This window comes from Lagopus muta, chromosome 5 (genome assembly GCF_023343835.1).
Source record: "Lagopus muta isolate bLagMut1 chromosome 5, bLagMut1 primary, whole genome shotgun sequence".
In the NCBI taxonomy this organism is placed as follows: Eukaryota; Metazoa; Chordata; class Aves; order Galliformes; family Phasianidae; genus Lagopus; species Lagopus muta.
Window position 1 is genome coordinate 25,821,609 of NC_064437.1, and position 25,115 is coordinate 25,846,723.

Sequence of the window (25,115 nt, forward strand, 5' to 3'; positions counted from 1 at the left end):
ATTTTTATCCTTTCAGGCCCTCACCTTATAGGGTATTCTATTTATTTATTTATTTGACTTTATAGCATTTCTCATACACTCCAAGTTGCACATCAAGCTGATGGGATGGGGTGGTCACTATTTGTCAAACTGTATGGTACAGAGGAGATGCTCCTTGTTTGGATGAGACCTCCATGCACTGCAGTTCCTGGCCCTAGGAACTGCTGAAAGAGGGATGTAAGAAATGTCCCAGTCATCTGCTGGCTCTCTGCATGGGAACACAGTAGTCCAGAGTTGCACTGATTTATTTTTATTTTTTTTTATTTCTTCTTTAGTACACTCCTGCACAGGCAGTGAATTCCCCAGCTTTACTACATGGACATTGCTAGAAAAGACCTAAAGACTTTTTTATTTTTATTTTTTTTAATTTTTATCATGCCTAATCTCACCTTTGCAATGGGCTCTCCGGTGACCAAGGAAACAGGGCAGGACTTCTCATCCTGATGAGAGGCAAAAGCTTTTGCTGCCCACAGGTCCATGAATCCATCTGGTGTGTAGGGACCACAATCCATGACACTGGTGGTTTTCTCGAAGGGCTCACACACACCGTCTCCATCATGCACATAGCACAGGCTTGGCTCCCCTAGAGGAGATGGAGAATGCCCTGCTTACAAACTGAGATCCAGCCACACGTATTTCCTGTCCTAGGAGGCATGCTGGCCACTTGGCCTTGGGATTTCCCATCTCAAGGACCTGGCATGCCTTGGAGATGACCCCAGCTGCAGACTGACATTTTATTGTGATGTGGTGCTATGGACTGCGATGAGGGAGGTGTGAGTAGTTCACTGCTTGATTCCTGCTGAGTAAGGTTGCCTAAATCCGTTTGGACTCACCCACACAGTTGAAGCCTTTTTCCTTTTTACACTTCCTGGAACAGCCATCTCCATCCAGCAAATCCCCATCATCGCATTCTTCTTCCAGGCTCCTATAAGGACCACAGCAGGATTTTTTCACACCTTTGATTCACATTTCCTAGGTGCTTCTTCCTAATAACAAGTGAGGACTCCATATCTTGGGTCCATTTCCAAAGAAGGACAACATGTGAAATAAAGGAAGGAAGGGGCCACATCTTTCCAGGAGATTAAAAAAGGGAGAGTGTTCAGGTTGGATTGCTCATCCAGACCCTGCCCCTCACACAGAGTGCCTCCATCTCCTTTACATGCGATGTTTCACAAACATAAGCTCTATAGCCCATTCTGATGGGAGGACTCAACACAGTCATATACCCCTCACTGGAGGACCAACCCCATGATTCTCTTTGGAGCAGGGTGACCCGACAGCTTCAAGACCCTCCACTGAGAGGAAGGGGTTTCTTGACTTACACAGTCACCTTTCCATCCCCACAGTAGGGTGCTCCATGGACATGTACGAGTGGTGGGGATGCTTCTCCCAAGGTTGTCCCAGAGACTGCCTGCACCTGATAGCGGTACACTTGCCCAGGGGTGACTTCCCTGCAGGAACAGAAAGCATGAACAAAGAGCAGGAGAGAAGAATCCATTCATCTGCAACAAATTTGCTCACCCAGGCTATAAAAATCATATGTCTGTACCCAGGCAGCATCATGGTTTGATATATGTCTTCGTACATTAAAATGCCAGAGGCAGGGGCTGTGCGAAGAGGGTTGCTGCTATGTCATGCAGAGGGGCCTGCCTTTTTTTTTTTTTTTTCCCCTAGGGTCTGAGCTGGGGCGAAGTTGCATTAACTCTAACAATCATTTTACTGGTTATGTTTCTGGGTTTAACGAGCTGCTTCTCATTAGCAAGGGCTGTACTAGCACAACAGGGCTACAGCAGGCTTCCTGAACTCTGAACAAGGAATCTGCTCACAGCATTGAGCACGGCAGTTCTCACAATAAGAACTCACACTGGCACCAAAAGGCAGCACTCACGTGTCGACAAACTCACGGTGCACCTGCACAGAGGTGGCAGGGGAACCATTGGCAAAAGGGGGATCCCGGAGGACGCGGTACTGGATGAGCTTACAGGAGGAGCAGAGGGAACTGTGAGGGAGGGAGGTCAGCAGGGCCGTGTCTATCTCCATCCTCTCGTCAAAGGTGTAGATTTTGACCCCGGACACCTTTTTGTGGATGTTGAGCTTTACGGTAAAGGGAACGTCACAGTAAGTGTCCAGCGGGCCTAAATGGATGGACTCCCCCTGCTCCATCAGGATTTCAATGTCAGCCAGTGCCTTGGGAGCATCTGTGGAGAGGTACGTGGTCCAGAGAGTGAGGGAATCGGGGTAGACAGGGTGCAGGAAGCGCAGCTCCAGGATGCAGCCATCTGGCTGGGGACAGGGCACTGTCATGTTCATGTGGTAGAGGTGGAGTTCTGGGCTCCAGGCCTGCAGGCTGGGCTCGCAGGGCTGGTCCACATCTGGGGGGCCTGGGCAGGAGGAGTGAAGAGCAAAAGGTGAGGACCCACCTCCTGGTTACACACACAAGCATCAGATCTGCATAGTCTTGTCTTACTGCCATTCAACCAATGGAGATGAGGAGATGCATGCTGCATCAGCTGCAGACCTAGTGCATTTCTATTGTACTCAGCAGGAGAAACGTAGCTCTGGGCTTTCAGTCCCACCAAGCATCACCAGATTTCTTGTGTAGTGAAATACTCTCATCTTCACCAAAAACTGCAAGCATCCCCTGGGGCCCAGTAGTTCAAAGCCTGCATCTGTTTAAAGCCTGCATCAGTCTTCTAAAAAACCCCAAACCTGTCTCTTTTTCAACAGAGCCAACATGCGCTTGTGGTAATTACAGGCTGATGCAAAGGAGAAAATAACATCTAATACTTCCAGCTGTAGTTTTAATTTGCCAGTGAATCAGACAGGCGGGGGAAACAGGAACCACTGAAGATAAATGAGCCAAGCTTTCATTTGTTTGGTATCACTGAATAAGCACAAATTTGTGTATTTCTTCAACTTGCCTTTGTGCATGTGTGTGTGATTTGTACTGCTGGCAAGCGATAATCCCATGAAATGCAAAATCTAGAGATGAGTTTTCAGATGCTGAGCATCAGCTACATCCTGACACTCGTGTTCTCAGTGCATGGGCTTCAATCCATGGGGACAATAAAGTCCAAGCTGTACTTTCTCAGCCCTCACTCATTTTCTGTCAGCCTTGGTGGCTGATGCACATGCAAATGCACAGAACCAGCAGGTCCTCTGGATCCACACATTCCAACAACAGCACGGACAGTACAGACAGCCTGTGAGATCGCTTCACCTGTTTTTCTCCTGCATTAGTGAGCCTCCCTGACAAGCAGACAATTAGCTCTCTCAGAGAAAGGCTCCATTTTCTTTTTCCAACCTCATCTCTGCTCGGGGGATTCACAGCCAAGGAAAGAGAAGAGTTTACCTTCTGCTTCTTCTGGGGTCCAGTAGCCAGAGGAATCACAGACCCGAGGGGATGAGGCCTCGTGCACATATTGCCGAAAAGTGCCATCCTCAGCACAGTCATCGCAAAGCGGATCCAGTTCCCTGCAGACCAGAGATGCAGAGGAACAACATGTGTAATTGTGACCAGTTCATTTACCATCCAAGTTTACCCAGGCAGGATCGTAGTCTACCTAGATTTCGTTCTAGGGGTCTAGCCTCTTCTCCCAGGTAACAGCAATAGGACAAAAGGGGATGGCCTCAAGTTGTGCCAGGGGAGGTTCAGATTGGGTATTAGAAAAAAATATATATTCTCAGAAAGAGTGGCAAGGCATTCAAACAAGCTGCCAGGAAGGTGGTGGGGTCACTGTCTCTGGAGGTGTTCAAGAACTGTGGAGATGTGGCACTGAGTGACGTGGGCATGGTGGAGTGTGTTGATAGTTGGACTAGATGTCCTTCGAGGTCTTTTTTCAAATGTCAGGATTCTATGATTCCCTCTGGGTAGTCCCAGAGAGTCCTGGAAGAGTCTGCTCACAAACTGCTCCAGTCCCACCAAAGTGATTTGTTGGGTTGACTCAAGGCCATGAGCACTGTGAGGCTCTCATGTCTGGGCAGGGGTCAGGCTCTTGCTCATCACCATTTATTTGAGAAGGCAGAGAGCACAGACCCTCTGCTTGTCCCAGCTCCTTAAACAATGTTTTTTGTTTGAACTGCAGAGGACAGCTTTGCAAAAAATCTTTAAAACAACTTCAAAGTCTCCTCTTGTCCAGTAATAAAAGCACAGACCTGAAACCTGGTGGAAACTGGACAGGTTTAGTAAGAGGGGCTGCTTAGCAGAAGTGCTGGAGGCTTGTCCAGATCTCCGTTGACCTCCCAGCACTATCAGGAGGAAGAGAAGACACTGAGGCTGTGCACAGCTCGCTAGCTCAGTGACTCTGATTCCTCAGCATTGTTTCTCCTGCTTGAAACGTTTCCTGACTTACCCCCAGTTACTTACACCGGGAGCCTGTGACAGCACTGGGAACGAAACCCAGCTTTTGCGGTTCCAGCTCCCTGCCTTAACCACAAGGCTGCATTTCCTCCTAGTAAATGGCTATTTTATACAATAAGTGCTAAATGAAGCTCATTTTTCATTCCGTGATTGCACTCTTGGGTTTAAGAATTGGCATCGCCTCCCATCGCTCCTTGGCTTCCCCTCCCAGCACCCCGACAGCAGAAGGCTGGTGGCAAAGCCTGGTGCAGCAGCCTGCTCTCATAGCAGGGGGCTCTGCTGGAGCTGCCCAGGGGCAGGGAAAGGTTGGGGGCTGTGTATCTCCCCTCATCACCAGGCAGCTGCAGGGATGGCTGCCCGTATGGATGGGCTGAGGCTTGCCAGCTGGCGGGGGGTGTGAAAGGCATGCCAGCCCCCTCAAAGCCTTCACCGACTCCAGAAAGGCTCCTGTCCACCTCCCAGCTCTGTGCTGAGCAGCTTTGCCAGCAGATCCCCTCATACAAGCCAATGCAAGGAGAACATCACTCATGAGGCTTCAGCTGCAGCATATGGGCAGAGAGCTTTAAGATTGAGTCTGGACCTCAGGGGGCTTCTTGGACCCTTCATCAGGCTCTTGTGCAAGCCCCAGACCATTGCAGCAACCATGACAGCAGCAGCTCTCACCTCTCATTGATCACACCGCTGATGGGGGGCAGCCAGTAGATGCTGAGGGAATCCTGCGTCTGCCCCGTGACCATGGGTGGGATGGGGATGGGCGTGGGCTTCTTGCCCTGGCTCCAGCGTTGGTACACCAGGTCCAGGTAGCAATGCATCCGGGCCACTTGGTTGGGGGTGAAGGTGTTGGTGCAGTCATCGTCTGGGAACGAAGGGAAACATATAGGTCGGGCTGGGGGTGGCAAGGACTGGATGGGGGGCACTGCAGCGTGCACCTTCCCCGATCCCCAAACGCTCTTTTGGGGGATGAGTGCGAGACGCCTGCGGCTCCCCGGCCAGGCTTCGCTGGTGTCGTGTGTCCCCAATGCCACAAGATGGCGCTGCCTCAGCAGCCGCACGGCGGCTCCGATCTGCGAGGCCCATCACCCTGCCGTACAGCAGAATTGCTCTGCGGGCTGCGGTGCTCCTATGCTGATAGGAGGAACACCGTCCCATCTCAGCACGCCCTTAGAAATAGAACCCAAAGGGCTGAACGTGAAGGTCTGACTTTACATTCTTACGGGTTGACCTCAGCCTGTCGCATCCCTGCCCACCAGAGAGGAGCACACAAAAAGGGGGGCTGTGTGTGAAGGTGGAAGGAAGAGAAACCCAGCTTACTAGCAACGCTCACCCCTTCCAATTTCTAGCAGCTCACCAGTGTAACTCATGTAGTTGTTGAAGGGTGTTCCCGTGAAATACATCTGGCCACAGGTGTCGTTGGTAGGGTCTGGGTCCCGGCAGAGCTTGCTCTTTGGGGTCGGGGCAGTGTCAGCACAGAGGTCTCCTGTCTCCATAGATGGAGTTGTCTCCCTGCAGGGATCATCACAAGATTCCCGCTCGCTCACTCCCTTGAAGACGTGGTACAGCCCCAGGACGTGCCCCACCTCGTGGATCATGGTGTTCGTGTGGCCAGGCACGCCGTAATACGCAGGGTTGAGGACAACACCACCTGAAATTGCAAGCACGGAGAACATCATGAGGAGAAAGTGACAGCAGGCTGCAGTGACTCACCTGTGCTGACTGAAACTCTGTGCTGCTCAGGTCACAGCTGGGATGCCAGATTCAGACCTGAAGGTGGACATATCCACCGTTCCCGCAGGAAAACATCGAGTGGTTTCTCCTCTTTTTTCACACTGATGCCCTCAAAGCTTTCAATAATTTCAGCTAGCATTTCCCTCTGTGTCTTTTCCCATAAGTCAGCATCTGCTTTGGTGCACACAACTCCAAGCAAAGTCCAGAGCCAGAGCAAATGTAATGAGTTCGCAGTGATTGTCTTTTGGACCAGAGGACAAAAGATCTCCCCCTAGGTTAGACAGCTTGCCTACAGGCTCAGGTGGCTAAAGCTGATGTCTGCTCCTAAGGCAGAAGAGGAGAACAAGTGCTTAGCAAAGTCCTGACACACTTGGCTTTGCCAGCTGGAAGCACCATTCAGCATGAGCCCAAAAGAAGACTGAAAAGCAGGGGCAGGTCCATGCCGATCTTGTCCCAAACACCCTGCAGGACACAGCGTTTCTCCTTCCTGCCCACCTGCCTGCAGTGAGAAAAGCAAGGAGCAGTGATGCTGAGGAAAGCTAAAAGGAGCAGAGCCTTTGCTCAATGCCAACATCTCTGACTTCTGCTCCAGGGTGCAAGTTCTGTAATGGCTGTATGCCACACCTGCTGGGAAACTGCCCATGCTGGGTGCTCCAGAACAAAACTTCTCCCTCTTCTCCTCTCTTCCTTCCTTTTCTTTATTCTGCCCAAATGGAGACCTCAGTGGAAACTCTTCTTCCTTTCTCCCCGTTCTCTTGCTTTTCAGTAGCCATCTCCTCCCCCTTCCTTGCTCCCCTATCTCCTCCACGCTGCCTATGGTGCAGGAGCAAAAGCAGAATGGCATGGCAAGCTGGTTTTATCCCACTGCTGTTAACCCAGCTGTCCTGAATGGCAGTGCAGTGTATAGTTGGCTCTGACACAGCTTGCTCCCTCCTTTGCAAGACCCTGGAGGATTTTCTGTGCCAGCTACCTCGCAGCAAAGTTTTGGCTACTGCATCTTTGCTTCTGATTGCTGCCCCTGCCAGCAAAGTTAAAACTGGCAGAGGGCCACGGTGTGATCCCATCTCCAGCCACAGCATGGACAGCTTGAATTCTGCTCCTGAATCAGCTCCGTGCACTACCAGACTCCCTCATGTCCTCGAGTACAGGGCATTCCTTCCAAGAGAGGGCTGCCTCCAGATCACAGTGTCCCTGGCAGGGGATCAGCAGAACTGTGACTCCTCTTGTGGAGCCATGCTGGACAAACACTGGGTTGGGCTGGAAAGGAGCCCTTAGAGGTGTCCTGAGCAATGCTTACAAACCCAACAGGTTGAAGGGGGGGGTGAAGAAATAGGGGTGGCATCTTCTATGGAGCGTCCTGTGTTGTGTGGTGTGTGGAAAGGTGGGAGACAACAACAAGCTGCGACGTGGCACCATATCCTAGCTGAAAACTCATGCTGGTTGTTCTTTCTCCTGCATGGAGGGCAGTTTGTCGGCCCAGAGCAAAGGATGGCTACAACATTGCTATGTTCTCTTTCACCCCAGTTGTAGAACACCAGAGCAAAGGAGCTTGCACTGCTTAAGCTCCTGTTCCTACTGGTTTATGACTGGTTTCGATCCATAAGGAGCTGAGGGGTTGAAAATCCTTTCAGCACCTCCACGTTCAGTTGTGTCCTCTCATTCAGAAGGGTTCTGTACGCTGACCCTCTCCCATTTATCAGGCTGATAAGTAATACAGAGGGCACCCCATAGGTGGAGAGCCCAGTGGGGAGAGAGAAAGCTACTTTTCACTTTAGTCAAAACAAAACAGAAAGAAAAGACATCTCTGCAGCCAAACCCAAGCCTGAACAAGGCGGGGAGCTGCCTGCCCAAAGGTCTGGAAGGAGGAATGTGCATGCAGAAAGAAAATAATGTTCATAAATAAAAGAAGTGAAATGTGAAAGCCCTGCATGCATCCTGCAGCACTAACCACAGAGACGGTCAGAGGGGCACCAGAGGCTCTGCAACCAAACTGTCCTCCTTCCAGCAGAAACCCGATATTCTTCCCAAACAGGGGGAAAAAAAAATGGGATTCCAATACAAGGAGGGAGAGAGCTGTCACAGGGGAGGGAGAAATGCCAAGGCTGGGATACCCTATTGCTCCCTCTTCGCTGCTGGCTTCCCCTAGCCCATTCCTCCCCCACACTCCATGAGGACATTTGTATTTTTAGTACTTTGTGTGGCTAATTAGATGGCAGGATTAAAAACAGCATGAGAACTGTGCCTGATTTCCAGAACCTCCATTCTCCCCCAGCTTCCTGGTGAGCAAAGAGCTGCAGAGAGCCCCTGCTTCAGACCCGGATGCTTTGTTTGCCCTCTTGGAGGGTCCTAGCTGTGAAGCTATGGAAGTGTTTGCATCATCCCACTGCAACAAGACCAGTCTCCTCTCTGGCACTCTGCACATCAGACCTTCCCCTCATCTCTGTCTCTCCTCTGGGAGATGGACTGAACTGAGCCCTCCTTCTCATGCCTGACCCCCAGGATCACCGTTTACACAACCAGGAGCTCCCAGTCCCAGGACCTCGCTCTTCTGGCTGTAATGACCGAGCAAATGCAGATGGGCTCTGCTTCGCGTTGACCCCAAAGAAGCCAAACTGCTCTTGGTTCAGGGCTGTTTCAGAGAACACACACTCAGGAACAGCAAAGCAAACTGCAAAGCTAAACCTGTCTCGCAGGCCAGCCTTCCCCAAGCACTGAGTCACAGCAATTAATGGAACAAACCCATGACCGTTAGTCAGACAGGAAGATGGCCATTGCCTAAGGTACCTTTGATGGAACGACTGGCCCTCCTTCAGGATCCAGTGACCTCAGCCAGATATATGAGCTGGCCTCTGCTTATATAACTACAGAAGATGGCCTCAGCTTATATAACCACCGAAAACGTTTATAACTTCAAATATTCATGATTCTGTTGCCTTCCTACCGTGTTTGTGCAAATACAGTTCTCCTGCAGATACACAAAATTTAAAGTGTTTATATTATTGCGTTGCTGGGATTCTGAGATAAGGCTTTTTGTTGCGGAGGGATGAATTTTGTATAGGATGGGAATTCTTCATCCCTGTCTTTTGTAGTTAAAGAGATGCACAAGAAAGTTCTCAGAATATGAACTCTGGATTCCAAGCAAGAACACGCTGAATTTGAGAAGAACTCACTGTGAGTATAGTGGAAACATCAAGGTAGTAATTATGGCTACATGGAGAAGTGCAAACAGACTTCAGATTTTGCCTCTGCTGCTGGCTGGCTGCAAGTTATCTCTGTCTTGTAGCTATACAGCAGCTGAAACATGGCCTACAGAAACACCACAGACTGGGTCATGTTCTCCAAGTCAGTCATTGTCTTTTGCACTTCAGTAAGCACAGTTGCTGCTTGCCGGTATTTTGTAGAAGAAATGCTAAGTCACAGCTTGAAGCAGTGATGGAGCACCTGGTGGGAAGGCAGGGCCAACCCAGGAGAGCTCAAGCAATGAAGCTGAGTGACCAGAAGGGATGGAGCCAGGACCCACCCCTTCCCTGACCTCATTTAAGGGATGGCAGTGGGGGCAAGGGGATCTTGCTGGAGATTCTTGCCACACCTGAGGTCTCTTGAAGGTAAGAAGTTTTTTATTTCTTTCTGTGCTTGTAGTTGTTGTGTTTGTGCAAGCCCTCACTTACTACAACAAAGGACCTTGCTGCTTTGCTGTTATTACTGTGCTTTCCATCATGTTACCAGTTGGCTGAGGAATTGCAGAAAGTGGAAATGCTTGTAGGAATGTGGAGAGGGCCTGCTCAGTGGATATGCTCAGGTGTTATGAAAGAGTTTCTACAGAGTTCAAAGCCCAGACTGAAAAACTACTGGCAGAGTGAAGAACAGTAACTTGAGAACAGTTATTCTGTGGGTGTTGGGATGAGAGAAAGGGTTGAAACTGAAGAAAAGAGTTGGAGAAAGAAGTATTTTGGTACTTCTCTTAAATTCATCCATGGACATCCAGTTCTGGTAGAGATATGTAAACAAGTAGAGAGCAGAGTGTGACCAGAAGGTAGGTTAGCTTCTAGAAGTCAAGTAGAACTCCAAGACCAATCTGATTCAGTAGGAGAATCAAAGTAGAGGAGAACAGTTTTGGTGGAGGGTTATGTCTGTAAGGAACAAAGAGTGTGGCATCTCTGATGAGAGAGAACACAGGCTGGCCTTAAAATGTGACCATCAGGAAGGACAGGAGCCTAGCAGAAATCACTTGGAGGGAGGGAGTGTGTCTTGTTGGAGACTGGCTCCTCTGTTCTGTGAGGACCTGTCACCACCCCTTGCCACTCCTTTAGTTCCTTAAAGCTCAGAGAACTTTCTCAAGTTACTATTCACTCCTCCCATGGTTTCCTTGCTCTTTCCTCCTTGCTGTACCTTCACATTTACTCAGATTCTCCAGTTACCTCCTACTCAGTCCTAAATTTCTTCTGTGCTGACAATAATATACATTGTGTGTGGTACGAAGCACTTGACGAGCCTACTGTTTACAGAGAACAGTCAGTCACCCTCCCTTCCCAGCTCATTAAACCTAAACCTAAGGACAGTCTCTAACCAAAGTCTTTGGTCTGTGCCAGAGCCTCGGAGAAGTTCAGATCCAGCTTCACACTTCACAGCTCTGGCACCAGAGCCAGGCCAACACCCCTCTTCCCCTGAACCTCTGCAGTAAAATCCTGATCCAACATTTCCAGATGGTGCCACTCTGCCTAAGGGCTCTGGCTGGACACAGGCTCCAGGAGCAGAGTTAAATGCAAGCTTTTGATTAAAGTGGTTACCCTGATTTCCCTTCTGTGCAACCCTTTGCAAGCCATTGGGTGGGGTCTGACGAGAACATGTGTGGCTGAAGCACTTGCTGTAGGAAGATGATTGTCAAGCCGAACCTTGGAAATGATTTCTGGAAGCCAAGGGAATAAATTTCATGGAGATTTGCCTTCCTCAACTAGCGACTGTAGCACTATGCCATTGAAAAACCATTGAGGGAGGGAAGCTGGCAAAGAAGAGATTTAAAACAGGTCTTTAAGAGTAGTGTAAAACTGAAGAGTTGCACATCATACGCTGGTAAAAGCAGAAGGTCTAGGTCTGCTGTGCAGGTGTCACGAGTAATTATTTCCAGTAACTTATTGAGAAACACTTTAGATGTTTTGACTACAAAGTGTAAAGAGCTCTGCCAAAAAACTCCAACATTGAAGAGGAGGAGGGAGAGGCAGGAAAAAAGAGAGACAGTAGAAATAGGAGAAAACACACAGTGCATTTACGTTCTAGTGAAGCGTTGCAGTTTTAACAATTTTGGAGCTTGCCAGGACTGATGACCTTTATGGGCTGCCTTGAATTCACTGAAGTCAAAGAGTACCATGCCTTCAGCAAGTAGCAAGCCAAGTTATAAAAACATGGCTTAAATTTGATAGTGATCCTCACATTTGCAGCTGGATTTGGAAGTGGATGGTGCTTGGTGCTCTGCTCTGGAGTAGCTCATATCTGGAATCTTGGCTCTAAAGTAGCTGAGACCCCTTGTTTATGTTTCTCGTTGGTGAAGCTGACCATTCCTAGCATCCTGGTGGATGGGGTCTGGATGGTCTGAGAGAATCCACCCCATGCCATTGTAGGATCAGCCTTTCCTAAACCAACAGGACTGAGGTGACTCTTGCCCCCTCTCCACAGCCTGCAGCTCTACCCACCATCTCTTCACCAATATGTCACAGGCTACCTGAACAGAATTGCTCAGTGCTGAAATGCCAACCCATGCCAAAGAAGGGCTAAGCTGGAGGATCAACCCCAGAATTTCATTAAGCATACTGTAAGTGAAGACAAAAGTCTTTGTCTCAAAATACAAGCTTGTTTTTTCTCCCAGCTCTACCTGAGAACAAATTCTAGTGCATCTTTTCAAACAGCCAACTGAGACAGAAGTGGAAAAACCCTGAGACCCCATTAGTCAGGCAGCTTGCTTACCCAAGTGACTTAGGGCCTCTTTATCCCATGGCCAAGTGGCAGCACCAGCCAGCTCTTCCCTCACAGAGCTGGCAAAATAAACGTTGAGGAAGTGGGTGCTGTTCAGCTGCAGTGCCTCCTTCAGCTCCTTCACACTCATGTATGCCCTGCAAGGACAAGGGAGAGCAGACAGTCAGCAAACACATCAATGCAGCAAAGAGAACAAGTGAGAGCAGCCCACGGTTGAGCTGGAAGGGGTTAGTGTTGAGGTTGGGTGGGATGCAGTCATGCAAATCCAAAGAATTGTTGCCAACGTTTTTAATCTGTTTGTAGGATTTCACAACCACGGTTCTACCCATTTCCTCCAGGCAACAAGTATGGTGGGTGGTGAAGAATGGGGAATCCCTGCAGAACGCAGGTATGTAGTGTATCAGAGGGTGTGCAGCCTCACCCCCATGCGTGCATGTTGCACAAGGAAGCAGAGTATGAACAACATTTTGCTCCAAGACATCTTTCTTCCAGCTCTGCTCAAAATGGAGTGTGGCCTGGCCTTGAAGAAATTATCTCTGAGTAGGTTGGGCTGGGATGGCTGCAGGAGAAGTTCTGGAGCTCTGAAATAAGGGAGAGAGAAGCAAGTTTGGAAACGGCTCCACCAAAGGGCATATTTAGTGGGGAAACCTCATGGTCACACTGCTGCCTGTCTCTCCTCCAGTCTGTAAACTGTGACTAAACAGTTATTGGAATAAAAAAAGAAATACCTGGAATGAGGATATCCAAGATATCCATTTCTGAAGGGCACAAGAAGGTGATGAACTGGGAGAGGCAAGAAACATTGCACTCGTTCTACTGTGAACAGCAGAGCAGCAGCACTCATGGGTGCTGGGTCATCTCTGAAATGATCCTTACTGCGTCCATGGGGCTGGCATGTCTCAGTGCTTGGAAAAAGAATGGTAGTCAGGAAGTTTAGGTTTTGCTCTCCCATCTATGGGGTGCTTTTTGCATAGGTCAGATCTATTCTGCATTCACTGGTATACCAGCAGTGTTGATCTTTACAGAGTTCATGTCCTCAGCTTTGTAAAAGGATCAGGATTTAACTCAATAACAACAATTCCAATAAAAATAGTAGTGGGATTGTAGGGCCTTGGGCTCTGCTGCAAGTGCCAGGTGCTCTTATAAATTAACTACTAGTGTTTCCACTATTGGTGCCATGAACCTCATGAGCTGAGGCAGCACTGGGACAGGTAGCCCTAGACTGTCTCTGAGTCTTCAAAATCTGAGGAGCCTGACCCCACAGTTCATGAAGCCAAGGGGAAGGCTGCATTAACTTAAGAGATCCTAAGGGGAAAGAAAACACATGGAAAGGCTTCAAATACATCACTGTGGAATGATGATGGAAACGCACCATTGTGGAAATATGTCATAAGAATGACTAAATCCCCAGCATAAGGCCAACAGCAACATTAAGGTGGTGAAAAGCATTTCACTTATTCCCATGCTTCCAGGAGCAATTGGCATCCTCGAGCCCTGCAGAGGGATCACGAAGGGAATACAACCATTTCTTTACACTGGACCAGCCATGAAGGCTCACCGGCTGTGTTTGAACTAGCAGCTTCTGTAAAAGTGGTATCCATTAGAGCATTCCTCGCCACGCTGAATTGTGGAAGAGAGAACTAAAAGTTAAAAGTGGGCTAAGAGGAAAAAGGCATGTTATTGTCCAAGATGTGAAATGAGAAGGGAAGCCAGTGAGAAATGTGCAAATACACTGTTTGAAATGGCAAGATCCCTAGCGAAGTTTTTATACCAACAGACTTGTTTAGAAAGAGAGAGGTTGCTACAGCAAATGGAAGAAAAGGAGGAGAAAGTGAATCAAAAATTTAAAGGAACAAGGCTTCAAAAGCACGCCAGAGCAGGATGGCATGTGGGAAGTAGCACATCGAATCAAGTGTGACCATCTTGCTGAATCTGAAATAGCATAGGTTTTCAGAAGTCATTACCAACTTTGTGAATATCAAATAATTGGAGTCTGCTGACTACGTTCCCCATAATTCCATTCTGATAGGCCATCCTGTCCTGGACGTCTCAGCCACCTTCTCTATGACAAAGCAGTTCCAAAACATCAGCCACTGCAGAAAAATCTTGGCTGAAGCATAAGGCAGCACTTAACGGTGGGATGAGATGACCATCTCTTCTTCACCAGGCCCTGAGATCTCCCACCACAAAGCAGCATTCCCAGCATGTTTTCCCCAGGCACATAAGCTTGTGGAAAGAAAAACTCTTCCAACCGGAAACAGCAAATTAGGATAACATGATCTCTTATTTGTGATGTCTCGCCTGAGCATCCCAGACACGCGCCACGCTGACGCCATCTCTGCAACCCAACCAAGATGGGAGCAGGCTGGGAGGAATAGATAGAGAGAAGAATAAATAAACCTGAAGGACATATTTGTGGCATGACTCGGAAGGAAGAAAAGCAAAAATTTCATAGAAATAGAGTACAAGGAGGGGAGAAAAAGCCTCCCTGATGCACCAGAGCTGCTCGGGGGACACAGAATTAAAAATAATGTTGATTCCTGACCTATGATATCTTGGAAAAATAGCCCCAAACCCTTCCAGGCTGTCCAAATTCCGAGAGCTAACGTCAGCCCTATTCAGAGGGATATTCCCGCTGCCTCTCTTCTGGAGACATCGTGTTTTTCTGGCTGTCGCCTGCCGTTCCCTTGACACTAGCAACATTTTTTGGTCAACCCTTAATTATAAATAACTAATTTCCTCCATTGAAAGATTTGGATGGTTCAGAGTTGTGTTAAGGGTAGGGGGAGTAGTCCCAGCATGGAGATTCTCAGATGGATTGGATGGAAGAGGAGAGGAAGGGACTCCGCCCACCATGGCAAAGAAAGCATCACATTCTGCTGGCATCCCCAACAACACGAGCAAGACCAAAACGACCCTAGAATGGGCAACTCTGATTCCCCTCAAACCCTCTTTTCCATTGGCATTCCTAGCTGAGACAAGGAGCATGCAACTGGCGTCTTTGCCTGTCACTTACTGCCAAGGTCATGCTCTCCCTCCTTTTCGGCGCTTCTGTGATTTTCCCTGGGGATGGCAGAGAAGCTTTTGGTCTCCATGAAAGAACCAAATGACAGACTTCTCCTCTGCTCCCTGAATAGCTTCCCAGCTCCTTCAAGATTGGAGAATTCTGAACTAGATGATATTTACGTGCCGTGGGTGCTGCAAACTGACACACGAGTGCAGGGAAAGCCAGAAGGATACGTGGGGGGGAAAAAATAATGAGGAAAAAAAATCACCCAAGAAATAACACCCTCTTTGCACAAAGAATAAAGGAGAACACAGAAGAGAGGCATAAAATGTCTTCAGTTTTGCAGACATTTCTCCAGGAGCATAAATAAACTCGGTGAGCAGCTAGAGCCACTTGGGCCTGGGGAGTATGTGCACCCCTGGGAGAGTGCAGCTATCAAGAAGAGTATATGCAACAGTGGATGGAGAGTAAGGTAGGAAAGATCATAACCTGCCATTGCCAGCATGGACATGAACACCATTTGGAATGGTGATGTTTGAAGGACTGAGTCCAGATATGAGGGCTTCCATCATGCCAGTGCTCAGCAGCACTCACCCATGGCACTGCTAACTGAATGGTGCTAGTGAATAATCTGACTGCAAGGAAGGCTTAGGTACTGTGTGAACACTTGTAGAACTCATGGCTGCTGGAGAATCAGGATGGGGAAGCCTAGATCTTGCACTGTTCTACAGCAGTACAGTGGAGCAGCACTGATGCTTCTGTGGTCTTTGTAATTGGTCACGAGCACAGGACTGTGTATGGGACAGGATGTACTGTCACTGCGTGAAGTTTCATACAATCAGTGAAGGAGATGAAAACAGGGAGTCCAGCAGCTTCCATGACTGTCTCCAAAGAGGTGTGGATTCAGAGACCCGTAAGTGCAGCTGGAAGGGGCTTCCACAGGTCACGTAGTCTGACCTCTTAAGGTACAAAACATGTCTAATTACATGAAGTTGCTCAGGGCTATGCCCAGCTGAAAGCTGAACAGCTTGAAGGACAGAGGTTTCATTACCTCTCTTGGAAATCTACTCCACTATTTAGTTGCTTTCATGGAAAAAAAATCCTAACACCTAATCTAAATTCCTGATGCTCTAATGAAGGTTTGAAGACCCAAAGATTCCATTCTAAGCAGCTGAAAAAATCATACTTCGTTCCAAGCCTCCAAGGAAAGCCTTCACATCCTTTCTTGTGTGTTTACTTGCACCATTTTTTCTTAATCCATGGGGGAGGCAGAATCTTTCTACTCATGGTTATAAGTCGAGGTCTGTGTTGACTTAGCCAATACAGAAGACTTGGTGTTCTTCAGCAAGCAGCAATTTCTGGCAAAAATAACAGGAATGCTGCTGGTGCAGAGGTGGGAAAGAGCAAAAGGATTTGCTAATCTACTGGTTGGTAGAATGGGCAACCAAACTCTTAACTCAATCTGATTTTGTTTAAGTTGAGAGAAGAGAAGCAAGAGCAGCAAAAAGTCTTGGTGCCATAAAAATGGCCATTGGAATGACCAAGGAAAGGCAGAAAATGGCACTTCTGAATGAAAAGCAAGACCAATATGTACCACACAGCACCATAAATCAAACTGAATTCTCTGGGTATTGCAGAGGATACAGTGTGTAATGCCACAGGAATTAAACTGCAATGCAAAAATAGAAGTCTTTTCCCTGTAGGCTTTTCAGAAGGGATGTGGGAGTGGGGTTGAATGGAAATTGTCCAAGTGCCCTCCATGGACAGCTGGAAAATACTTGAGACACAGCCAGCTCCAGGCTAACCATCCAGCCTAATGAAGTCACAGGGGATTCTGCTTTCATGTCTCTCATCCACCGCACCGAAATTCCTACTCCTGCCAAGCAGGGAGGATCCTTTCTTTCCCCAAACCTCTTCTTGACAAATGAGGAATCCCTCAGACTTCCAAGGAACATGAACCAGCCTGCCAGTAACTTGTGCTGACAGCATGCTCCCCCAGGGCAGCAAAGGGTTAACACAAGGTGTTAAAGACAAAGAGCCACGACTCAGCCTCAGCCGGTGAAGGCAGGTGTTGAGCCAAGTGGCATGAATGTAATCGGGGGCAGACTCTGCATTCTCCATCTCATTAGTGAAGAGATGCTCCTCCGTATGGTGAGCCGAAGCAAAGATCTTCCATTCATCCCTGCCATGCCTCTCCCTCCTGGCGACTCCATAAGGAATCTAAAGAGGTACTCTGCCAAACTCAGGCTTGCATACACAAATCTTCCTTGGATTTGGGAATCCTCATTCCTATTCCCAGCACAGGAAATCTCAGGTGATGTGTAACCAGAAGTCTTCCTGTTAAGGCTCTTCAACTCCACAAGACCTCAAACCTTTGAACTCTGACTCCAGCCCAGCACTATGCTGCCATGCCACAAGCATCACTGCTGGCATCATGCAGCTTAAGAAGGCAGCTCAGTCATCTGGGCATCTAGCAGTACAGGCAGACATGAAACTTGTCTGAGAGGCAAAGGAAAGCTGGAGGAAAAGACAGACCACTTCCTGGGCTGACAGGAGGCACAGCACCACTGGCAGGAAGCCCTCTGTAATCCTTGGGAGTCCCTCATCAGCTTCATTGTGCGTTGGACTCCAGCACAAGAATCCAAAGCCGTTTGCGGTGTGCAGAGGATGAGAGCATCTCATTATGTCTTGTGTTTGCCTGGGAAGACCAACCCTGAGGCACTGGTAGCATTGGTCAAAGAGCAGCAAGGAGCAGCCATCACTAGCAGCATTGTGTGAGAGACGGTTCAAACTTCTCACGAAGGTTTGAGTATCCAAATGTCAGCAAGGATGGCAGGCCAAAATGCTCCTATATGAGGACCGTGGGCTTCAGGGTTTCCTTCCCCAAGAGTAATTCCTGTTGCAGTCAGACTGAGGAAAACCTCAGTCTCTGTGTGAGATGTGGATTTGGCTTTGGGACTGAAGAAGCAGCAGCAGATGCTGCAGGGGCAGAGCTGTACTGGCACAGCTGCAGACAAGATCATAACAAGGGTTGTGGTTCGAGACTGTGCCCCCTCCGTGCAGATGTACTGGGCACAGAGAGCAGAAGGCTGAGGACCATAGCACACAGATCCACTGCCAGCTACATCAGATGGGAGCATGTAACTTCCTGAGGTCAAATTTGGGTAAAAAAGAACAATACCATCAGTGTCAGACTAGAAAGCCCTGCAGGGCGCTTTGCCCTGAGATAGGCTGAAGAATAAATGCTGCTCACAACAGCACGATCCAGTTATTCCTGGAAGTGCTCACTAACAAAATTCTTTAGTAAATCATCACTGCACCAGCAGAAGCCAATACTATTTTAGACAGGGTTTTGGTAAGCAGTGTAAGAATTATGAAAGAGCTGATGAAAGAAAGAAAACTTGTCCTGAACTAATTATGGCTTGATTGAGATTAATTTAGACGGAGGAATAAAGACAGTTCTTGAACTAAGAATGGAAAAACAGGACCGAGCAGCAGGCATTTCTGCATTGGAGAGGCTGGGAGAGCAGGGTGGAATGGGAATTCCCTGAAGTCAGGCTGACTCCAGTGAAAACAAAGAGCAAAAGACCCTTTCAGAAATAAGAAAAGCAACAGAAGAAACGAGGAGGTCTGCTCAGCAGGGAAAGTGGGGCTGAAGATCAGTTTAACTGAGATTAAACTGCAGAAATCAAGGCGTTCACAGATAAAACTCAGTGGATATTTGCAGTGGGAGGCTGAGGAAGTGCCACCCTGAATCCAGAAGGACTGACACGGGGCATGTGACTGGAGAACAGCCATTGCGATGCATCATTGGTGTCTGCGAAGTTAAACGAAGATCACAACAAGATAGGCTGATCCACTTGTCCTCGTGCTGACAGACTTTAAATCCACCTGCGAATCTCAATAGACTTCCAGCTTTCAAGGTCTCCAAGTCATTACTTCCACCCTCCCACCCCGCTTCCAAAAAATAATGGAAATTGATGGTTGGATGGAGCTGAGAGTCTGTATTTGAAATCCTGTTTCACCAAGAACCGAGCCACAAATTCATAACTTCTTCCAGCATTTCAGCCCTAAAGCATCGTTTGCTTCTGCCAAACAACCAAGGTCTACATACACTTGAAAGTTCATATAAAATAAGCCGAATGTTTCCCAAAAAGGTCCCGTGGGTGCCTGGCTTTGAGTTTGTGCTAGAGCTACCGATTCACCCCATGAACCTTCCTCCTTACCCCCTCAGGGAAGACTAACACATGCAACTCCCATAAACTTCCTGGCTTATGTGACAATTCTTGTGTTGCTTAAGTATAATGGACCATCAACTTTCCCCTGGGATAAATTTGTCCCAGCAATCTGTGTTTTAGTGCTCTACATCTTGAGGGAGTTGATAGCGTTTGGGATTTATTTTAATGGGAGTTGGTAGCTGTGATCTATTGTAGGAGCTCTATTTCCTCGGAAATGGGTATTTAATAGATTTTTGAAAATGGTAGTTATTGACCCAATGGGCCTTAATGGCTTAAAACCCATCTGATTGTAGTATGTAAGAGTAAATGCATATGATTTTCAAATTAATACTGGAATAGGTAGTAAAAACCCTTTTAAATTGCAGGGACGTGGTCAATAGGGAGTTTCCATTTGCTTGTTTGGCCTTTCTATTTCTATCAGCATGAATCACGGCCATCTCTTCCTCAAAGAGACTTCCAATTTCCTCACAAGTGAGATCATCTTAAAACATGCAACACATCTGAGCCCCATTGAAGTAGGAGGACATCTTTCATTAGGGGAGAGCCAGGCTTTCAGAACGGCTGGCCTCTTGTGGTGGGAACAGAGGACACGTGGAGCATCTCATCCTCCCTGGCCACACGCACTGTCCCTTGCTTCCTGCAAGCAATAGAAGTCAAAGGACCCCTGGGATTCAGCTCAACCTACAGGTTCTCACTTGAGGATCAGGCGCTCAAAGTTCCATGTAGAAAACTTGGTTCATTTGGAGGTTAGCATGTCCCAAAAATTTAAATAGGAGTGAACTCTAAAGGAACTCCAAACCCACAAGGTGAAATGTGGATTTAAAGTTTTTCCAGCCCCACAGCTCTCCAATATCTTCAAAGCTTCAGCAAAGGCTGCAATCACTCCCCGCTTTGTACTCATCTCCTGACTGCAGGAACGTAGATACCGAATTTTTTATTTGTCTGAAACCAGCCTGTGGGTTCAGGCTTTGCAAAGAGCGTCGTGAATTGGAACAGGCTGCCCAGAGAGGCTGTGAGGTCTCCTTCTCTGGAAGGATGCAGAGCCCTCCTGAACCTGTGTGATCTCCCGTAGGGAATCTGCTTTAGCAGAGGGGTTGGTCTTGATGATCTCTAGAGGCCCTTTCAAACACCTATAATTCTGTGATTCTGAGGTATCATCACTGCCAAACCCAGGAGAGTCCAAGCCAAATATCCAGCAACAACATCATGAATACGCAAGCCTGCAAAAGGGATGTTGTCTCTCCCATTCCCTCTTACCTTCTCTTTCACAAACCCAACAAAGAAAGTTCTGAACAGCAAGTCATTGGAAAGGAGACAAATATTGTCATTCACTGCTAGTCTTCCAGCCCTGTAAGGCGGTTCCCTGTGTCATCCCTGAGGCAGTCCATAATGCATCCTACCCCTGAAAGTATCCATACTCTGAGAGCATGCAAGGAAGGAACAATGCCCATGGCCAAGTGTAGCTCTGTCTGAGTGCATGACTGTTAGGACCCTGATGGGCTGGGCTTTCCACCCTGTGTCCTGTGCTGACCCCTCACTTGTAGCAGACACTAAGGATGCTCAGTCAGTTGCATTGGCTTGTAGAGAACCACCCTCTTTCACCCAAGGTTTATGCTTAAGGCCATCTGCAAAAGTGAAAAAGCCCCTGCAGACCTACCAGGGCTGCACGGGGACTGGTCCCAGGGAAGAAGAGTGGAGCTGACATCATGGGATGTCACCACCTCCAAAGCCAGGGAAAGAGAGCTGGGTGCGTGAGGGGAGTTAATGGGAAGTATGTGAGAGAAGCAGAGCAGGAGACCCGGATCAGGAATAGGTGGGGAAGGCAAGAGCCTTGCAGACAACACAGCAGCAGCTTGGCAAGGCCAGGAGCCCAGCATCTTTGCACGTGGTTCTGCTCCAAATCCCAGCACGGGCAGCAGTGTGGCTCCAGCACATGCCAGCACGCCTCAGAAAGCTGTCCCCCGCCTGGCTGAGCACCCGCTGCCTTTTCCCAGTGTTGATGCTGGCTGCTGAGCCACCCGCGTTACACAGAACATGTGTGAAGGAACATGTTTGCAGCCCCTTGCGGTTTTGCGAGGCAGAATTCAACAGTGGCAAGTTATTGTAGAGCAGGCTCCAAGCTAAACAAAGCCAGGTATGGTTCAGTTTCTGCCTGGGTTGTTTGTTTCAAAGAAAAATAGAAAACTTCCAGGGCCAGGGCTGAGACTTGCAGTGCTCTTTCCCTGTCTCAGACAGTACAGATAAGCTTGGTCCCCATCTAAACCGCAGGTGATCTGTTGTAAATCAGCTCTCTCTTCCTTTCTGCCAATGAACGAAGTAGCAGTCCAGGTGCAGGGAGGTGTCCCTAGGAGCCTGAAGCAGGATAACACTAGTGGGTGCAAGGCTCCTGCTGCTGCTGCTGCATGGGGAGCCAGCTAAGGGCTGGGGCAAATTGTGCAGATAGCAGTGCCAGCTCGTGCTGTGCATTTAGTCAGGCCTGAACAGCTTCATTTCCTTTCATTAAATGCCTCTTTTAACCACCCAGGGTCTAGGAGGCAGCAGAGCAGAGCCCTAACACTGCATTGCTGCACAAGATGGCTAGGATTTTCGTGCCTCAGTTTCCCCATCTGAAGAGCTGGAATTACCCCTCCCCACAGCACAGGCAGGTGGGCACCTCAGAAAGACAACATTTGCTGTGTGGGTGAAGGACCTTTCCCAGGGTTGGCAGCAGTGGGTGAATTTACTGAGCAAGGATGAATTTGCTCATTGAAGGGCAAATACTCTTGGTGTTAGTCCAGAAGGAGATCAATACGGAGAAAGAGAGGAAAATAAATATATTCAGTCCAAACATCCCCCCCTCTTCTTAAATAAGTAAACAAGGAGGGGAAAAATCAAGTCCCCAGCCCCCAACTTATTTTTAGGCCCAGGCAATTGGGTATCCCAGCCGGAGTGCATACAAGCCAGCATTCTAAAAATGCCTTTCTCGCAAATGTAAAAAGGATGCGAGATAATTCTTTGGGGGAAGTTTTGTAATGTAACAGCCCTACTTTAACCACAAACAAGAGAAACACCAAGGCTACCACTGCTCCCTTTCCCGGAGCCCTCTGCCTTGCTCAGTTCTGGTGGGCTCGGGCTGCGTCGGATCCATCCTTCTCCCCACATCACCCTCTGCAAAGGGACAATTTGATTTCCTATATAACGGTGTCAGCAGAGCCAAGGCAAACTAAAAATGGTATGCTCGCTCAACAGCTCCAGTGTCCGCGGCGCAGCCTGCCAACCCAAACGTGCATCAATCATCCACAAGAGCCCATCAGCATGGGGTTGATGGAGTCCCACCAGCATGCTGCCAAGCACCCTGCTGGGTCATTTCCTGGGATCTCAGCTGCACACGGACGGATGAGTAGGAACCCCAGGGAGTGCTGAAAAGCTGGAAACAGAGTGACTCCCCCCCTTCCCCAGCCCAGCCCTTGGACACATGCTGTTCCTTCACAATTGTTGTCTGGATTCGATCAGCCCCCAGGATGGTGGTATTGCTAGAACAATAGCTCACATCTGGATGGGTTGTCTTCCCTGAAAGCGTCTGGGCTCCTACAGCTGCTGGGCAGGGATTGCTGCTCCCGCTCACACGCGGATCGGGTTGTCCTCCTGCACAGCTCCAGCCACCCTGGGGCACCGGGCAGGTCTCTGGGAGTTTGTGCTACCCTTCCCTTTGCCAGCCCGAACTGGAGGTGTTACATCCTCTTTCTCACAGCTTCAGGAGAACAGATGCCCTGAAAGCCCTTTGGGATGCTCAACTCATACCCTGATGTATGATGAAGTTTGGGAGACCTCCCTCCTCCAAGAGCCTGGAAGAGAAGCCAAAACAGAGAGACAAGCACATCCAACTCCTGTAAGAGACAAGGACGGACAACTGCAGCCCACAGCAGGGAAGGAGCAGCTCTCACAGCAGACAGGAGATCGGATGGAAGAAATAGGACATCTAAGCAAATGAAACACATCCCACGGGGAAGATGAAGGCAGCAGTTGGAGGCTGAGGTGAGCAGCCCCCCAGCAGTACCTGGGGATGACGTGAGTGCAGACACACCACAGGGCTCAGGAAGTCACACTGACCAAGAGCAGAGCCCATTTTCTTACCACTCCCTCTCAGACTTCATTGCTCCTCAAAACACAACTCTACTGTTGGGTTCATCTTTGGCACAACATAACAGATGCAAAGGATGTGTTAAGTGCTTTCTGATGTATTTGGGCTGAGAGGATCAAAAGCAAATTAGGGGTTTTTGACCCAAACCAGGACTCTGGGTGAACTCAGCCCTGGCTATTTGTCACTTTATGAACAAGCACCTCGGTGGACATCCTGTCCTCAGGATGCAACAACCAAGGACAATCCCATCCATCTTTGCCAAGTTTTGAAATTAGTAATCAATAAGAAGAGCCCAGAGAGAGTGGGCTCTCTTTCCCGTTCAGCTTTTTTATGAGCTCAGTCTGACCTCTCTCATGAAACTTTAAAGAACCTACCAAGGAATCCATCAGGCTCCAGCAAAAAGCCCTGTTAATTACTGCACCTGCCCAGCCCCAGTGGGCCTACCAGCCTGGGGAAGTGGTCACCAAGACCAGTACTGCTACCTTTGGGGTTCCCTCTGGGGTTCCCAAGATGCCCATCTCTTTACCACCTTGCTTACAGCCCCCAGACCTGAGCCCAGCACTTGTGGACTGCTCGCTATTCTGGCTCAGGTTTCCTGTAGCCAGGAAAGGAGAATTGCTGAGTGATAGTTCATTCTTGGGGCCTGTCCACAAAAGACACTCGGTGAGGTTAATCTGGATTAGTGCTTGAAGAAACCGCTTAAACAGCAGGAGGCTCCCCAACAGCCCTAACCCAATTAAGCATCTCTCCCTGAGGAAGGCAGGCTGGCTAAGCCCACATTAAGGCCCATCAAGCGTCCTGTTGATGAGATAGATCCTAACATCACAGCTGTGGCCATCCCAGAGGAGGCAAAACTGAATTTGCTACTCTGGAAACAAGGGGTTGGCAAAAGGGAAGGGAAAATGTGGGGCAGGGAGCGTGCTAGAGAGCCCCATCAAGCTCTGCCCCTCAGCTTCCTGCCCTGTGGTTTTCAGGGCCATACCAGAGGAGGCTCTTTGTGCCTGTGGCTGTCCTGAACAGTCACAGTACCTCCACTACCTCCACTACCAATGCTTCTGCTTACTGTGTTATTTCTGTTCCTTCTGCTGGTACCCAGGCTGCCCTCCAGTTGCTCTTTTCACACATACTGTGTCACACACCAGGCTCACAGTGTAACTGCCCAAGGGGGGCCCATACTGAGTGTTAATTGCTGTTAATGAGCTGTTGCTGCTTGCCTTCCTAGAGCACCAATTACAACAACACTCGAGCTCTGTAAGAAGATGATGTCTGCAGCAAATGAACACAAACTTACTCCGGGACCCTGGCATTACACTGCCAGCAGCTCCTGGAAAAGCAGGAGGAGCTGGGTGCAGGATGACAGCTGGCAGTTCTCCTGCTATATCTGTCCCCTTGTTCTTTGTATGGTCAGTCGTGTTCTTGACTTGCCGTCCACATCTCCTGCCATGGTCATGAGAAAGGCTCAGTACCACTGTCTGGCTGTGTGCACACCAACACTGCCATGGGCTCAGCACAGCTCCCTGCCCCACAGCCTTGCCACTCTTCCTTCCAAGCCTCATCTGCCTGCTGTGCTATTGATATTGGACGACACTACGCATGGCCAATATGCCGGAACCAAACATAGCTCTAGAAGTGTACAGAGGTTTTCACCAGCTGAGAAGC

The 25,115-nt window shown here is 48.8% G+C and overlaps 1 protein-coding gene and 1 long non-coding RNA gene across 2 annotated transcripts in view; one reads left to right on the forward strand and one right to left on the reverse strand.

Moving 5' to 3' along the window:
• PAPPA2 (pappalysin 2) overlaps positions 1-25,115 on the reverse strand; it is a 71,936-nt gene that overhangs the window by 39,941 nt on the left and 6,880 nt on the right. The window contains exons 3-10 of the mRNA XM_048945855.1: positions 12,083-12,228; positions 5,748-6,041; positions 5,063-5,255; positions 3,392-3,513; positions 1,928-2,420; positions 1,362-1,490; positions 873-964; positions 429-622 (exon numbers count right to left, since the gene is read on the reverse strand). Of these exons, the coding sequence (XP_048801812.1) occupies positions 429-622; positions 873-964; positions 1,362-1,490; positions 1,928-2,420; positions 3,392-3,513; positions 5,063-5,255; positions 5,748-6,041; positions 12,083-12,228 (1,663 nt within the window). The remainder of the gene's footprint in view (positions 1-428; positions 623-872; positions 965-1,361; positions 1,491-1,927; positions 2,421-3,391; positions 3,514-5,062; positions 5,256-5,747; positions 6,042-12,082; positions 12,229-25,115) is intronic.
• Positions 9,651-15,923, forward strand: LOC125693666 (uncharacterized). The gene is made up of 3 exons (XR_007377203.1): positions 9,651-9,729; positions 10,714-11,930; positions 12,395-15,923. It is a non-coding gene; the product is annotated as an uncharacterized LOC125693666 (long non-coding RNA).